The sequence below is a fragment of the Camelina sativa genome, chromosome 18 (genome assembly GCF_030686135.1).
Source record: "Camelina sativa cultivar CO46 ecotype springtype chromosome 18, ASM3068613v1".
NCBI classification, from domain to species: Eukaryota; Viridiplantae; Streptophyta; class Magnoliopsida; order Brassicales; family Brassicaceae; genus Camelina; species Camelina sativa.
This window is the reverse complement of record NC_141897.1, coordinates 22,101,294-22,117,361: the sequence shown is the minus strand read 5'-3', so window position 1 is coordinate 22,117,361 and position 16,068 is coordinate 22,101,294. Positions and strand designations below refer to the sequence as shown.

The 16,068-nt window shown below is 37.7% G+C and overlaps 3 protein-coding genes across 5 annotated transcripts; 2 read left to right on the top strand and 1 right to left on the bottom strand.

Moving 5' to 3' along the window:
- The first annotated feature begins 916 nt into the window (after positions 1-916).
- Positions 917-5,942, top strand: LOC104762602 (uncharacterized). The gene is made up of 8 exons (XM_019240427.2): positions 917-1,679; positions 1,754-1,879; positions 1,971-2,168; positions 2,264-2,491; positions 2,636-3,799; positions 3,900-4,187; positions 4,332-4,779; positions 4,880-5,942. The coding sequence occupies exons 1-8, from the start codon at positions 1,053-1,055 to the stop codon at positions 5,728-5,730; spliced, it is 3,930 nt and encodes a 1,309-aa protein (XP_019095972.2). The 5' UTR covers positions 917-1,052; the 3' UTR covers positions 5,731-5,942.
- A 1,184-nt stretch (positions 5,943-7,126) lies between these two features.
- Positions 7,127-8,990, bottom strand: LOC104762601 (uncharacterized). The gene has a single exon (XM_010485925.3). It carries the CDS (start codon positions 8,805-8,807, stop codon positions 7,287-7,289), a length of 1,521 nt encoding a protein of 506 aa, XP_010484227.1. The 5' UTR covers positions 8,808-8,990; the 3' UTR covers positions 7,127-7,286.
- Positions 8,991-10,515: 1,525 nt separating this feature from the next.
- LOC104762600 (fatty acid amide hydrolase) lies at positions 10,516-15,970 on the top strand. Of its 3 annotated transcripts, none has more exons than XM_010485923.3 (21): positions 10,516-10,827; positions 11,095-11,176; positions 11,264-11,373; positions 11,467-11,527; positions 11,660-11,850; positions 11,939-12,068; positions 12,192-12,269; positions 12,336-12,483; positions 12,619-12,731; positions 12,810-12,885; positions 13,176-13,247; positions 13,451-13,502; positions 13,773-13,853; positions 13,939-14,022; positions 14,117-14,220; positions 14,345-14,437; positions 14,745-14,813; positions 14,965-15,029; positions 15,178-15,239; positions 15,373-15,468; positions 15,702-15,970. In XM_010485923.3, the coding sequence occupies exons 2-21, from the start codon at positions 11,098-11,100 to the stop codon at positions 15,759-15,761; spliced, it is 1,824 nt and encodes a 607-aa protein (XP_010484225.1). In that variant the 5' UTR covers positions 10,516-10,827; positions 11,095-11,097; the 3' UTR covers positions 15,762-15,970. The 3 variants fall into 3 exon arrangements, with proteins under 3 accessions (XP_010484225.1, XP_010484226.1, XP_087356094.1); XM_010485924.3 differs by having other exon boundaries at positions 10,538-10,827; positions 11,098-11,176; XM_087499968.1 differs by having other exon boundaries at positions 10,826-10,952.
- Positions 15,971-16,068: the final 98 nt, after the last annotated feature.

The window sequence follows — 16,068 nt, the reverse complement described above, 5'->3', positions numbered from 1 at the left end:
GAAAAAGTTGTACATAAAATTGTACAAAAAAAATCTGAGAGTAAAGCTTTTAATAAAGTTTTTGGTAAAATTTTTGTGATTGGTAAAAAATCAAAACTGTACAAATAGTAAAGCTTTGTTTTTGTCACCGATCAAAGCCACAATCAAGTTTTAATGAGTTCGTGTGGAAAATTCTACAAACAAAAATTCTTCAATCTGATATATCGAATGATCCATGAATATTATTATCATTCAAACGTTCATCAAAAATAATATATTAATTTTAGTTTTCTGTCAAATATTTGAAAGTTAGAAACTTAGAATTTGTTAATAGAATAAAAGTTTGATTATAAGATTTGAATATTAATGTTTTTTGGGCATATGCCCTCCGTTACTGCATTAGTTATGGTTCAGCATCCAATCAAAGTACTCGTTTTTTATGTGACTCATGTGGCCATGCATGCTGCATCCAAAATCTTTAGAACAGTTCAATCCTAGTGGTTTTGGTTCAAGCGAGGTGCCCGGTAAGTAAAAAACTAAATATGGGCTTTAAATGAACTCCTGTCATGGACCTGGGCTATAAGGCTTAGGGCTCATACTACCTTTTAGTGATTTTTTTTTAATCGTGGACTTTAATTTTCCAAATGATGTTGGGTACTTGGGCTTTAATAATATTTTCTTCTATATTAGCAGTAAATATTTTGCTAGTGTATTTAATTAAGAACTACGAAATAAATAATCCATATAAAAAAGATAATGTCTGGTATCTTTTGATCTCGTCTGTCTGTTTCATTCGGTTCCGTAAGGATTTTTACCTCTCTTTAACTAAAAAAAATTATTTTCTTCTCTTACAAAAAAAAAAAAAATTTACAAATTATTGGAACAAATGAAACCATTTTCCGTGGTTATAAAATATAATTTATTTTATTTTGATTTTAACTTCTAAACCCTAAAACCCTTTTAGTTGACAAGGGACGGTCGTTAGTTAAAAACGAAAGGCTTCACTTGTCGACTAGGGTTTTCTCTTCTTCCCCCAATTCCCCAAACCTCAAAAATCGAAGCTTTTTTTTCCAATGGGCAGTAAGAAGCGAAGCAGCGACGACTCCACGGAGGTCTTGGAGAACAACAATCTAGCCGATTCCTCCATTGTCAAGACCAAAAAACCCAAGAAGACCGATAAGATGAATACTGATTCTGACACGGCGGCGGCGGCGGCGGCGGAGGCTGATACTGCTCCCGGTGTTGCGAGCTCCGGTAAGGATATGGAGAAGAAGAAGAAGAGAAGAGCTTCTGATAAAGAGAGGAAACTAGCTGCTGCTCTTGAGAAAAACGATGGTGTACTACTAGCTCCGCGGCCTAATCCTAAACCCGTGGCTGTTAATTCGAACTCTGATGAACCCGAAGCCGAAGCCGATGACGAGTCTCTTCCCGCCGCCGCCGCCGCCGCTTCTTCCTCGTTGCCTCTTAACTATTTTACAGATTTGGCTTCTTCTGATGCTTCTGTGAGAGAAGCGGCTGCTGAGTCGTTGGTACTGAAGTTGCAAGAGATTCAGAAGCAATACGAGATGTTACCTGATAAAGAATCTTCTGATGGTGAATTGATGCTTGAAGCTGAGAAAAACGATGGTTTGGATAACTGTGCTCCTCATCTCAGATATGCTCTACGGAGGCTTATCCGTGGTGTCTCTTCTTCAAGAGAGGTATCTCTTCTTTCTCTAGCAATTTACTCACTGACTCTTTTTGTTTTGCTTTTGCTAATGTGTTTCGTTAACAGTGCGCAAGACAAGGATTTGCCTTGGGGTTGACATTACCTATTAGCGTTATTTCTAGCATTAATTTGGAATCTTTGCTGAACCTCATTGTTGAGTCTTTGTCTATATCTTCATCCATGAAGGGACAAGTAAGTATGAGTTTTTATGTGCTTCGTTTTATGTGATTTTGTTAGAGAGAGAGAGAGAGACTCACATGCTTTTGAATTGCAATTGACACAGGATATAAAGGAATGCTTATTAGGTCGATTGTTTGCTTATGGTGCACTTGCACGTTCTGGAAGACTGATTGAAGATTGGCAATCTGATAACGATTCTCAGATTCTTAAAGAATTTACCAACGCTCTTATTGGTCTTGCTGCAAAAAAGCGTTACTTGCAGGAACCAGCTGTTCATGTTCTTCTAGACCTTGTTGATAAGGTATATAAATAGGTTCATTCTTCTGTGCGTGCAAAGTTTTATTGCAATTTTATTCCATTTTGTGAAGTTTTTTTATTGTGTTTTTTATTGTGCAGTTTCCTATTGAACCTGTCGTGACTCATGTTATGGAAGCTCCAGAGCTTCATAAATGGTTTGAACAAGCCACCGAGGTGGGAAACCCGGATGCTTTGCTCTTAGCGCTTAAACTCCGTGAAAAGATTTCAGTTGATCATCCTGTATTTAGCAAGCTACTGCCAGTTCCTTTCAGTTCTGCGAAGTTTTTTTCTGCTGATCATCTCTCTGTCATTGGTAATTGCTTGAAGGTACAGCACATGCCAATCTTTTTGCTATGTAGAATGGTTGAACATTTTAAGATCCTGTCTTGAGATTTTCATGAGTTTGTAACATCCTAATATCAAAAAAAAAAAAATTTCCACTATTAAGGGATATTTTTGTGAACTTTACAGGAATCTACTTTCTGCCAGCCTCGTGTTCATAGCTTATGGTCTGTGATATGCGATATGCTTTTACCGGAAGCCGTTGTTCAAAGCGAAGATGTCACATCTGTTTCAAGTTCCTCTAAAAAGCAAAAACGCAACCGCAAGTCCAGTCCCGTTGAAGAAGAAGCCACAAACAGCATCAGGAATTTTTACGAACTTTTTGTGGATGGAGTCCTAATTTCTTCATCTCATGATCGCAAGCATTTGGCGTTTGATATCCTGCTTCGTCTTCTTCCAAAGCTTCCTGCAAGTTTTGTCCAACATGTATTATCGTTCAAATTTGTTCAGTGCCTCATGGATATACTCTCCACAAAGGAATCTTGGTTGCATAAGGTTGCAACCAATTTTCTTGTGCAGTTAATGGATTGGGTAAAAGACGATACCAAGAGGGTGGCTGTTATAATGGCTCTTCAGAAACACAGTGAAGGAAAATTTGATACTATTACGCGTACAAAGACTGTTAAAGGTCTAGCTGCAGAGTTTGAAACTGAAGATGGTTGTACACTTTTTATCCAGAACTTGATAAATTTGTTTGTGGATGAACAGCATGTTCCTGAGGAACCTTCAAATATGAAATGGTCCCTAGAGCCTTGCTCTTTGAATTCAGATCAGAGTCAAACAACGGATGATAATTCTGAGATAGGTTCAAACGAGGAGAAGGATTCAGTTGGAACAAATGGAAACTCGGATGTGCTGAAAAGCTGGGTCATTGAATCTCTCCCTGGCATCTTAAAACATTCTAAGTTGTCCCCCGAGGCGAAATTGCGAGTTCAAAAGCAGATCCTGAAATTTCTCGCTGTACAAGGTCTATTTCTGGCTTCTCTGGGCACTGAAGTTACATCATTTGAGTTGCAGGAGAAATTTAAGTGGCCAAAGACAGCTACTCCCGCTGCTCTTTGCAAAATGTGCATCGAACAGCTTCAGCTATTGCTGTCAAATTCTCAAAAGATCGAGAATCCACCATCTAAAGGAAATGGCCTGGAGCTGCTCGATGATCCTGTTTCGTACTTTATGAAATTCCTTAGCACGTTGCAGAATATTCCCTCAGTTTCCCTCTTCCGTTCCTTGAATGAAGCAGATGAAAAGGCATTCAAAAAATTACAGGAGACAGAAAGTAAACTTTCAAAGGAGGTAAGTTTCTTACTCGTTTTGCTACTGTAAGTTGAAATCTTACCAAAATAACGTTGATGTGCTTCTGAGTTTTAAGTTGTGAAATCTTATTATGTGGCAGGAAAAAGATTGTGGATCATCTGCTGATGCAAATAAATTTCATGCATTGAGGCACTTGGTCGTTCAGCTGTTGCTTCAAATACTACTCCATCCGGGAGAGTTTTCAGTAGCTGCAAGTGAACTTTCAGTATGCTGTGACAAAGCTTTCAGTTCACTTGATCTTCCGAAAAGTGATGGGGAAGGTGAGGCAGACGATGAAGATGAACCAGCAGTCATGGATGTCCTCTTGGACACATTACTTTCTCTCTTGCCACATTCTTCAGCTCCAATGCGATCTTCCATTGAGCAGGTAATAAGCTAGCCAAAGTAAACAAATTCTTTTTTTTTACTCAACCTGAAGAGACGGATCCTTGGGGGCTAAAATGAGATTCAGTTTGATCCTTTGGTTCTATTGTTTCCGATAGGCTCAATCTCAACTTTATGTATCTTGTAGTTTTTCAAGTACTTTTGTCAAGATGTCACCACGGATGGAGTGCTGAGAATGTTGCGGGTGATCAAGAAAGATCTAAAACCGGCTAGACATCAGGACCAAGACTCTGAGGATCTTGATGACGATGAAGATTGTCTTGCTATTGAAGATGAAGAAGAAGAAAACGAGGAAATGGGTGAGACTGGTGAGAGTGACGAGCAGACTGATGATTCTGAAACAGTAACCGGCGTTGTCCCTATGGCAGTTGACAGAGAAGGTCCTGATAATTCCGATGATTCGGATGATGATGATGGAATGGATGATGATGCAATGTTCCGCATGGACACTTACCTTGCCCAGATATTCAAGGAGAAGAGGAATCAAGCTGGCGGCGAAACTGCTCAATCCCAGCTTGTTTTGTTTAAACTCCGTGTCCTCTCTCTTCTTGAAATCTATCTCCATGAAAACCCAGGTACGTGCATCATAAAACAAATGATTTGGCATGATGAAATTCACTATAGTAGTCTCTCCTAAATTCTGTACTCTGTGGTTTTGGTGATGTTTTTTAACAGATAATCCACAAGTTATGACAGTGTACCTAAACTTAGCTCAGGCACTTGTGAACCCAAGCACTGCAGAAAGTAGTCTGCAGCTTTTACAACGTATATGGGGTATCATCCAGAAGAAGATCTTCAAGGCTAAAGAGTATCCCAAGGATGAATCTATGGAATTTTCTGTACTTGCTTCTTTGTTGGAGAAGAATCTTAAACTGGCTGTGAAACCATTCAAGAGTAAGTCAGTAGCTGATCCTTCCAAGAAGAAGCAGTCAGCTGCGTGGAACCGACACAAGATGATCACTAACCTTGGCCAGAACTCAACTTACTGGGTTATGAAGATAATTGACTCGAGGAAATTCTCAGAAACTAAGTTGGAGAAGATCTTGGATTTGTTTCGGAGTGTCGTTGCCGGGTACTTTGATACGAGGAAGTCTCAAATGAAGATAGAGTTTCTTGAGGAAGTGTTAAGAAGGAGACCATGGGTTGGACACAAACTGTTTGGTTTCCTGCTGGAGAAAAGTGGGAATGCAAAGTTTGAGTTCCGTAGAGTGGAAGCTCTTGAGTTGATCTCTGAAACTCTGAGATCGTTGGTTCCTATAAACGAAACCGCCCTAGAAGATTCGAAAAAAACAATGAAGACCCATCTGAAGAAACTGAGTCATTTGATTAAAGAACTAGTTGCAAATATGCCCGAGAACAAAGCAAGACGAGGTCAGGTGCGTAAATTCTGTGCCAGGATCTTTCAAATGGTGTCTTCGTTGAAACTCACCAACTCTCTCCTCAAGGCTTTGGGACCAGATGGTCAAACAGCTTGTGAAACTGCTGTTGGTGATCTGTTTTTGAATTTCAAGAATACGGAGCATTAACGCAAGCTAATCCAAGAATCACAATTACTGGTGAAACCCCTCTTCTTAGTCTTCTCGTTTTTATTTTTCTTATCTTTCTATGAAGAAAACTTGAAGGATCTGAATCACAAGTTTTGAGCTCTACATCTGTCAGTCACCGAAAGATTTTACATTGTCACTTTGTCCTAAAGAGATGATTTGTTATATGATAATTTCATCAATTTTGTTTTCAAGTTGTTGTGTTGGTTATATTTACAGATTCAGAATAGTATGTTAAAAACTATGGATTTCATATGTTTTCTTCACCAGATAAGATATATTTGCTTTTGTTAGACATTCTTTGTTATAAATACTTATATTGGGGTGGATTTATTAAAATTTTGTATGAAGGGAACAACAATCTACAGAAGCATAGATATCTCTCGAACATGTACATATGTTAACGGGTTTCTTCTGGTTATATATGAGGTGGAAAGATATAAAATCGGATATGTAAGTTATAACTTACATCTAATTGGTGTTTGATTGTTGTTTGCGAATGTGATAATATAATTTACACAGTTAGGGTTCTAGGATGAAACCAAATTCAGGAATTCATGCGTTGACAGAGTAATGTGGATTATTATTAGACGATAAAAAAAAAACAAAAAATGATAAAGTGAAGACTTTACAGTGACATAGACTAGTGCATACGAGACATCTGTTTTGGATATCAATATCATACTATAATTTAATCGGGGGGTTTTCTGTTTCGATTCAATGATCATGATGGTGATACATACTGATTACTGGGTGTCGTTTATTGATTCGGGAAGGATGCAACAAACAAGTTCATGACATGGCGATAAGTGCGTACGTGACAAAAGCTATGACTTTTCTTTTGTAAGGATTCTTAAAAAAAAGGGTTCAAAAACTCAGCACAGCCTAAATAATATTCTTTCCCACAACACCTGTCCCTGAGTTTGATAGTTTACTTTCTTGGACCCATTTCTATTTAATCTCATTAAGTAGTATATATTTGTAGAAAACTCGTAGATGGTCGCTGAGATCTTCTAGTAAAAATCCGGTCACACAGAGTGTATATTATAAAGAAGCCAACTATTGAGTTTGAAATGTTTATATACTTCCACAACATAAATGATAATTCATTTCTCATCAATCAATCTCTTCATGTGTAATAACCCAAAATATATACATACCACTAATATAATAGAAAAGAAAAGAAATAGAAAATATCTTTTTGTTTTTTGTTTTTAATATGATAAATAATCCAATGTCATCGACAAAAGGCCAAAAGGGGAAAGGTAAGAAAGGCATAAAAAGGTTGTCATATAAACGCAAGCCAATGCACAAGAGACATGATTTAGCAAAACACACTTCAGAGCAACAACAAAAAAGTTAATGGAAGTTGCAGAACTCAAAGAACATCTTAAGATTATATAAACAAAACATTATTTATCAGACATGCACATATCAAAGTGATCTCAATTACACTATATAATATATATGATAATGACGATGGAAATTTGTAACGGATGAACAATAATCTGATTTCCAACGATGATACCTTTCATTAATCAAACTGCCGAATCTGAACTCTGAGATGAAACTTTAGTTGCCATGTTCATAGCAATAAGCTTCCCGTCCGGTCCACTTCTCACCTCTCCCATTCCATTCACAGGTAAGCCAATCCCATGGTACTGTGCCGATGGTGGTGGTGCCTCTGTGTAGTAAACTTGTTTCCCCATTCCTCCGGTGTACGTCACCTGAGTATAAGCTGACGTATCTGGTGGTAATCCTACGACTTGTCGTGACGGTGGAACGGCTGCGTATTGCGGTGGAGGAGGAGCACCATCAGAAGTAAAAGGCGGAGGAGGTTGTTGTTGTTGTTGTGCTATTGTCCCTGTTGGTAGCTGAGCCACGTTGTATGGTGTTTGGTGTTGTTCTCTGTATGTATCTGAAGCCATTCTCTGTACCGGAGGATAATACCCGCCTTGGTTTACTGGTCTCATGATGCCTTGCGGTTGCTGTGGCGGTGGCGCGTGGTATACCGGAGATGGAGTCGGAGTTGGAATCATGTATACTGGTTGCTCTGGTAATCCTAATCCCGGTGTTGTCGTCGTAAACACTCCTCCTGGATTGTGGTTTCCTTGCCAGAAGTTCGTCATCGGAGGAAGAGCTTGCGGATTCGTTTGAGGAATCGTCGGCTGCGGCGGTGGCGGCGCCGGATTTTGAGCGTACGGCGGAGAGAAGTATCCTCCGGTGGCTTCCGTTAAACCGTCTTCGTTACTCTTCCTCCTGTATACAGCTTCCTGTTGTTGTTCTTGATCCCTAATATGCATCTTCTGAAATTCCTGCATTTGCCTTTGAATCTCCATCGGGTTTACGCCGTGATCCGGTTGAATCACACGCGGATCGTTGAATAACGGAGGATCCGGAAGCGGTAATTTCGTCTCAGGCGGTGTTTGCGGCGGAGGCGGAGCTACGACTTTATCCGATCCGAACAAAAAATCCGCATTATTGGGAGGAGGAGCTGATACTGATTTCTCCGAATCAGAGAGCCTAGGAACAGAGTTCAAGGCCTCGACGAAGCGATCTCGATCCGACTGAGTGGAGCCTTGAGAACCAAATCTACCGGAAGCGGAAGAAGCAGAAGGGAAGAGAAACAAACGCATCCTCGCTGGCTTAGAAGACATACGAAGCAAGCGATCGTACTCGTGCATCATATGCTCCAGATCATCATCGTTAGTAACGGAGATCAAAGCGTCTAAGTCTTCTCCTGGAAGCTGATACTTAAACGTAACATCATCACCGCCTCCGCCGCCGCAAACGGCGGAGAGCTTGGAAGCTAAAACAGGGAATCTAATCCCGCGATCAACGGAGAGGATCTTAGTTTCACCGTTAACATAAGTGAGTTGGTTATCGTGAGGACGGGGCTGAATCTTGCCGCCATAGCTGCACATAAACCTCACCTTGTAGCTCTGTTGCTGCTGGTTCTGGTTCGGGTTCTGATCATCCCATGGCGGTGGGTTATCGAATTCGATCTCGCGAGATCTTGGTGACGAGTCGGTTGAATCTGGATACGAGAATTTCTCCATCTCTCTTTTTTTTTTTATCAGGTACGGATTTTTAAATTAATTCATGAAGAAGAGAAGAGAAGAGAAATCAGAAAGAAATGGAGAAGACTGACTGTGATGAAAATGGTTTTTATTAGGAAGTATGTACAGTAATGTTGGAAAATGTTAACTTGACAGGATAGTGTACGTGACCTTATTGCTTATTTACACGTGGCCTGTCAGATTTTGATGAGTTTTAAGGCGGTGTTGAGACTTGAGAGTTATATGACGGTCTGTAACATTAGCGGAATCTCTCTCTCCACGGATTAATATGACTTTTTTTTTGAGACGCTGTTCTGTGACTGTGATGATGGGCCCAAACCCAAAACTTGATAGTTACTTATGAAAAAGGAAAATATTAAAGTCGTTGTCGTCGATCTTTCGCCTGATCAACCTTAGATTTGTTTTTATGATTGTGTTTTTGGGTTATCTAAGTTTTTTTTTTGTGCGTGTCTAGAAGATAACAATTGTAAAAGGTTCAAAAATTTAGTATGATTTACTGTATGTATTTCAATACTGTGACCTAGATATTTTTCCTAATCTGGACATCAACTCTATAAAAGACGATAATTTAACTTTGTCACCGTGTATAATCCACTTTCTCAATTGTTTGCATTTTTTTTTTGGCCAGATTGTTTGCTATATTATAGACCATAGTTTATTGCCAACTTGCACCTTATAATATATGGTTAAATTGTTGTAATTATTCTAACTTATAATAGACGTCTTTCACCAGCATGCCCAAGGTGCAATCATGGTGGTACAAGGAAAAACAAACATTAATTTTTTTGAATTAATGTATTAATTTTACTTGTAAACTGTATATTATTTACTTAACATTGGTACCAAACAAAAAAAACTCACAACAAAATACAAGAAACTTTATTTGGCAGCCTTGATTAGTATATTCCAGTATTGTGCACACTGTCCATGTGAATTTGATGTTAGATATTTTACTGTGCTAGAAATGTTTTAATATATTTTCATCCAATAAAAATGTCTCGTTTAAATTTATTCTTATGACCGGAATTTAATAATCCATAATATATACTATATGGACTAATCGGCACGGTACGATGTTGATCGACGAGTCATAAAAATCAAGTCGTGTCTCGTGGTTGTTTGTAGATAAGTCAACGGCCAAGCAAATTTTGGCAAAGAGGCATATATTGTTCAAGACCTGTTTATTCATCTCAGCCAAAAACTTTTCATTAGACATTAAGATGATTTACAGTATACGTTTCTTTAGATAATCGAGCATACTTGTGATTACTTGTAAAGCCTCTTCTATTAGGGATACTACTTATCTTGCCATAATATTGGAACATTTGAAAGAATCAAAATTTACAGAATCTCTAATAAAAAAATAAAAAAGGAATCGAATTTTCTTTATATATGAAACGATATACCAAGTGGAACATAAATTCGTTTTTTTTTCTTTTTCTTCAACTTCATTAAACCAAATCAAATAAACAAAAAATGCTTAGAAATACATAAATACGTAGAAAGTATAGTTTCATTATTATCATACAAAAGTCGAACCATATAAAAACCAAAACCGAATCAAATTAACTAAACTTGTTCATCTAAATTGTCATTCCGAAATTATGAACTAAACCAACAGACCAAAACCGATAATTTGAAATTGCCAAACTTACTTAATTTGGTCACTGTACGTGGAAATAAAACTAGGAAAATCAGAAACAATAGTTAAGGGGCCAAAGTTATAATATGTACAGGATAAGAGGGCAGGTATGTTAATATAAAAACAACGTTGGAAGATTTCAACTATTGAGACAAGTTCGATCACAATTCACACACTTGAATATGTAATTGAATACAAATCAGTAGAAAACGTTAAAGAAGATGTATATACAACATTCAAGTTCCCAACAACTTCACCGCTCATCCATCCGCTGCACGGCATTCTTCATTTAGTAATAATCCGCTCCGCCAAATCGGATCAAACATTTGTTTCTCAGATTCCTCTTTCGGCTTTCAGGTTTGCAATCCGAATCCTCCTCCATAACCATTTGTTCGTTCGTTTCGCTCCTGATTCTTTTTTTGGTTTTCTGCTGCCTTGTCGTTCGTTTCTGATTACATTGGATTCTCGCAAAATTTTCATCAGTTTCGTCACCGTCACCTTTCATGTTTTTGCTCCACTTAATTTGTCTCTAGATAACAGATTCTTATGACATGTGAAGAAAATTCAGAACCACGGACTCATCCATTTGTTTGATTTATCTTCTTTTTTTTTTTTTTTCCCCAGAAGATGGGTAAGTATGAGGTCATGAAACGGGCAAGCGAGGTTGATGTTTCTACTGTCAAATATAAAGCTGAAGAGATCAAAGGTTTGCTTCTCTATTACAAAAGTCTTTGGGGTTTTAGCTGAATTTGGTTTGATTATGGATTTGATTTGCTTCCTCTGTATTTTTCAGGCCCTCATTTGACTGGCTTTTCGTTCAAGTTGTTCGTTAATATACTTGAAGCACCTCTTATTGGCCCATTGATTGTAGATCATCTGAAGAAGGACAATGGCATGACAAAGGTCTCTTCTCATCAGACTGACGTTAATCATCATTTTTGCCTTTTTTTTTATTGGTTATTGGTGTATTGATTACATAATTTATGTGCTGTGTAGATTTTTCGCAACACAGTTATACCAGAAGAGCCCATGTTTAGACCTGAGTTCCCATCTCAAGGTATTTTGCTTCTACCTTTTCGTTTATTATCTTACGTGATACCCTGTGTAAGCTGCTTATGTCAATTAGTAATCATCATTTGTATAAAAACCTCAAAAAGATGATAATTGTGTCTTTGATTTTTTAATCTAGAACCGGAGCTTGATGTTGTCGTTGTTGGCGAAGATAGAAGTCCTATAGAGAGATTGGAAACTGCCTTGAAGTGTCTTCCTCAATATGATTCTTCTCGTAGCTTCCATGCTGATCCAATGTCATCCTTCCGGTACTGGAAGATTCGTGATTTTGCATATGCTTATAGATCTAAGCTGACAACTCCTTTGCTGGTTAGTCTTTTTTTTGTTTTTTTTTTTTGTTTTGCTACTCTTTCTTTTTTTTTTACCACAAACAGAGAATGTTGTTGCTGATTGCTAGGTAGCAAAAAAAATAATCTCAATCATTGAGGAGTTTAGCTATGACAAGCCACCAACACCATTCTTGATTAGCTTCGATGCCAATGAAGTCATTAAGCAGGCTGAAGCTTCTACACAGAGGTTTGAAGAAGGTAAACTATGCATATTCCGAGATTCATTTTGTATCATTTTATATATTCAGCTTCAGTGAGGTTTTAGACGTGATTGTAGAGATCTGTGTTGATCATATTGGCTATTGGGTGTGAGCTGTGTAGGAAATCCAATATCTGTTTTGGATGGAATTTTTGTGACAATCAAGGACGATATTGATTGCTTACCCTACCCAACAAATGGTTAGTATTTCATTCTTATATGTTATTGAAAATAAATCCAGACCTGTCATAGGGTTTTTATTAAAGGTGGAACAACATGGCTGCATGAGGGTCGTTCTGTGGAGAAGGATTCAGCAGTTGTTTCAAAACTGCGATCTTGTGGTGCAATCTTACTTGGCAAGGCAAATATGCATGAGTTAGGCATGGGAACCACAGGGAACAATTCAAATTACGGGTAAGCTACACAGAAGAGGACACACAAGTCTTATTTTTTTGCTGATAGACATAACACTATTTTGTTACTTGATACGGTTCACTTTCAACATGTTTCTTGCACATATATTTCATCTTCTGGTATGCTGCATTGCAGAACCACAAGAAACCCACATGATACTAAAAGGTACACGGGTGGATCTTCCTCAGGTTCAGCAGCTATTGTAGCCTCTGGACTATGTTCAGCTGCTCTAGGAACAGATGGTGGAGGTACCAAAGTTATTTTTATTTGTTTGACCTGACCTACGATCTGCATACCTACTAGGTTTAGTATTTCTGGAAATGCAGGTTCTGTTCGTGTCCCTGCATCACTTTGTGGTATAACGGGACTGAAAACAACATATGGTCGGACAGATATGACAGGGTAAGAGAGAACCATTACGTCTTTTCCCTTCCTTGGGTGTTACAAGTTTCTACTTTTGCTTTCATCTTGTTTCTATCTAAACCATCTAGGTAAATATATATTCGAACTCTTGGGTCCACCGTCCATATTTGTACGTCTTGTTACATTTTGTTGTTTAAAAATATGGGAAGTCAGACGTAGTATGGCTACTTTTATATGCTTCCGTGAATGAAATATTGGCACATTGACTGGAACAAAGATCTAGCATGTATGACATATGATTTCCGATTTGACCAGTGTCATCTCTACAGGTCATTATGTGAAGGTGGAACAGTGGAAATCATTGGTCCCCTTGCTTCATCTTTGGAAGATACCTTCTTGGTGTAAGTTTAACTTTGTTTAGACGTTATTGTTTTATTCTTTCAAATTTTGGCCTCTTTGTAAAGCATTTAACAATACAACTGAGTAGAGGTGAAACCAACGAACAAAATCTGTTCAAATCAAAACCACACATTATCTACTTCAGATGTTTGGTCTTCGGATAAACCTGGATTTTTAATTAATGCAGCTTTGTGTATGTTTCCAGGTATGCTGCAATCTTGGGTTCTTCATCTAATGATAGAATCACTTTGAGACCGGTAACTTTTCCAGCTATAATATATATATACTAGACAGCACTCGATCAAACCTTAATGAGAAAGATTGAAATATAGTCGTTTGTAGAAATGTCTCAGTTTATACACATCTTCTGTTCCCAAGAAAGGATGATGTCTCTTTTACTTGCTGTATTCACAAGGATTTTAGAAAAATAATTACATATATAAAAGTAAAGTGTTAAGCACTTCTAGATGTAACCATAATCTTGCAATATGTTCCCGTATGATTTGGTCTTTGCAATTATTCTGTAGACCCCTCCCTGTTTCCCAAAGTTATTGTCTCACAACGGAAGCAATGCTATAGGATCTCTACGGCTAGGGAAATATACAGCGGTGAATATTCTACCCTTGCTAGTTGATCTGAGTTAGATTTAATTGCTTCAGTGGCATTTTTAATGCTTTTTAAAAATCCATGCAGTGGTTTAATGATGTTAATTCAAGTGACATCTCTGACAAATGTGAAGATATCCTTAAGCTCCTATCAAACAATCATGGTTGCAAAGTAAGCTGATCATTTCATTATGTCTCTCTCACTCTACGGATTTTCGATCGATATATTGTTTTAGCTACAATCTCTATATGGACTTTTGTTTCAGGTGGTGGAGATAGTGGTTCCTGAACTAGAAGAGATGCGTGCAGCCCATGTTATGTCGATTGGGTCTCCAACACTGGCTTCTCTTACTCCTTACTGTGAGGCTGGGTATGTCTTTAGGCTTTTTCTGATTTCATCAGCAGTATATCTCTATATCCCCTTTGTATTTCTATCATCTACAAAAAAAAAATTGTTTTTTGGTCTAAATTCTCACCTTTGTCTTATGTTTCAGGAAAAATTCAAAGCTAACTTATGACACTCGTACCAGCTTTGCGATTTTCCGTTCGTTCTCTGCTTCAGACTATATCGCTGCTCAATGTCTTAGGTAAACGGCAATAATACAATGTAGAGCTTTCACTTTTGCTTCTAAAATCACAGGAATAAGTTTTTGCTTGAAGTGCCACAGAATGATTTTCTCTTGGTAATTTTCTCATATGATTTTCTTCCACAAATCATTTGGTGGTAACTATACTATATGTTTTAAAGTCCGTACCAGTCTCTAGCTAAAAGTCGGATTTCTGGAAGTGTAGGATTATGAGTAGATGATTGACTCTAGAGGCTGCTTGCTTCAGGGAGCACATACGTCATTTCCTGATTTTTCTATACCAATATTGATAAATTTTGTGTTGCAGGCGAAGATTGATGGAGTTTCACATGAATATCTTCAAAGACGTTGATGTCATTGTGACTCCTACAGCTGGGTTCGTAAATTATTTGATGCATAGATAAATCATATCTTATCAAACCATCTAGTGAATCGAAGATCCCTATATTACTTCCAATGTGTTCACAAACAATTACTGCTTAAACTTCTCTCACTTTTACGTGTGAACTGCTGTCTTGTACAAACAGTATGACAGCTCCATTGATACCCCCTGATGCTCTCAAAAATGGAGAAACCAATCTTCAAGTGACAAGTTTGTTAAGCAAAACTTTTTCAACTTATGATATTCATATTGTTTCTTTTCTAGCTAATATAATGTGTGGAAAGCTCTAGCTGCGAATCTCATAGACATTTATATCAGAGTTTTTCAACTAATGATATTCATATTGCTTCTTTTCTAGCTAATATAATGCGCTTCGCTCTAGGTGCGAATCTCCTGGGCTTCCCAGCCATATCTGTCCCGGTAAGCAGTTTTTGTATTTCTCTAACCAAAGCTTAGACTATCGTGTTACTTATTTCATTCTTGCAATAACTTTATGTTCTTCCTGATTGGTCACTCTATTTTGCAACATATTGGCCTACAAAAATCAACGCAGGTTGGTTATGATAAGAAAGGGCTTCCGATAGGATTACAAATAATGGGAAGACCTTGGGCCGAAGCTACCATCCTTGGTTTAGCTGCTGCGATTGAGGTACTCTTTCCCTCTCTCTGCACATCTTAGAATTACGCAAATGATGCGTTTTTAAAAGATCGAGTAGTAGTGTGGTAAAAGGCAGTAAATAGTAGTGGTTCCAACAGGATCTCGGATCCATTCCAATCTTTGAAATTTCCTACTAGTAAAGAGCTTTTACTAGTGGTTCCAACAGGATCTAGTAAAGAGCTTTCACTTACGGTTCGGATCTTGAATCGATTTTGGTATTTCAGGAACTAGCTCCAGTTACCAAGAAACCTGCTGTCTTTTACGATATTCTTAATACAAACTGAATTCATAAGGATCTTCCGGAGAACTGAAAAGGCAAGGATTGTCTCTGGCTGGTGGTGGGATATTATTTATGTTTGCACTATACTCCCTCTGTCTCACAAAGATTAATGTTTTAGGGATATTTTTTTTTGTCCCACAAAGATTGATGTTTTGTAAACTTCAAGAAATAATCATTGAAAATATTAAAATTTTTTGAATTGTTATTGGTTTATATTTTCTCTCTCTACCAAAAAGTAATTATAAATTAATTTATAAATAAAAACTAAAATTTTTTTTAATATGTGTGAAAGTGTAAAAACATCAATCTTT

Coding starts and splice junctions, on each gene's coding strand:
- LOC104762601 (XM_010485925.3), bottom strand. CDS start 8,807: ATGGAGAAATTCTCGTATCCAGATTCAACCGACTCGTCACCAAGATCT.
- LOC104762600 (XM_010485923.3), top strand. CDS start 11,098: ATGGGTAAGTATGAGGTCATGAAACGGGCAAGCGAGGTTGATGTTTCT. Junction 11,851..11,938: donor AGCTGACAACTCCTTTGCTG/GTTAGTCTTTTT, acceptor GCTGATTGCTAG/GTAGCAAAAAAAATAATCTC. Junction 12,732..12,809: donor TCTAGGAACAGATGGTGGAG/GTACCAAAGTTA, acceptor CTGGAAATGCAG/GTTCTGTTCGTGTCCCTGCA.
- LOC104762602 (XM_019240427.2), top strand. CDS start 1,053: ATGGGCAGTAAGAAGCGAAGCAGCGACGACTCCACGGAGGTCTTGGAG. Junction 3,800..3,899: donor AAAGTAAACTTTCAAAGGAG/GTAAGTTTCTTA, acceptor ATTATGTGGCAG/GAAAAAGATTGTGGATCATC. Junction 4,780..4,879: donor CTATCTCCATGAAAACCCAG/GTACGTGCATCA, acceptor GTTTTTTAACAG/ATAATCCACAAGTTATGACA.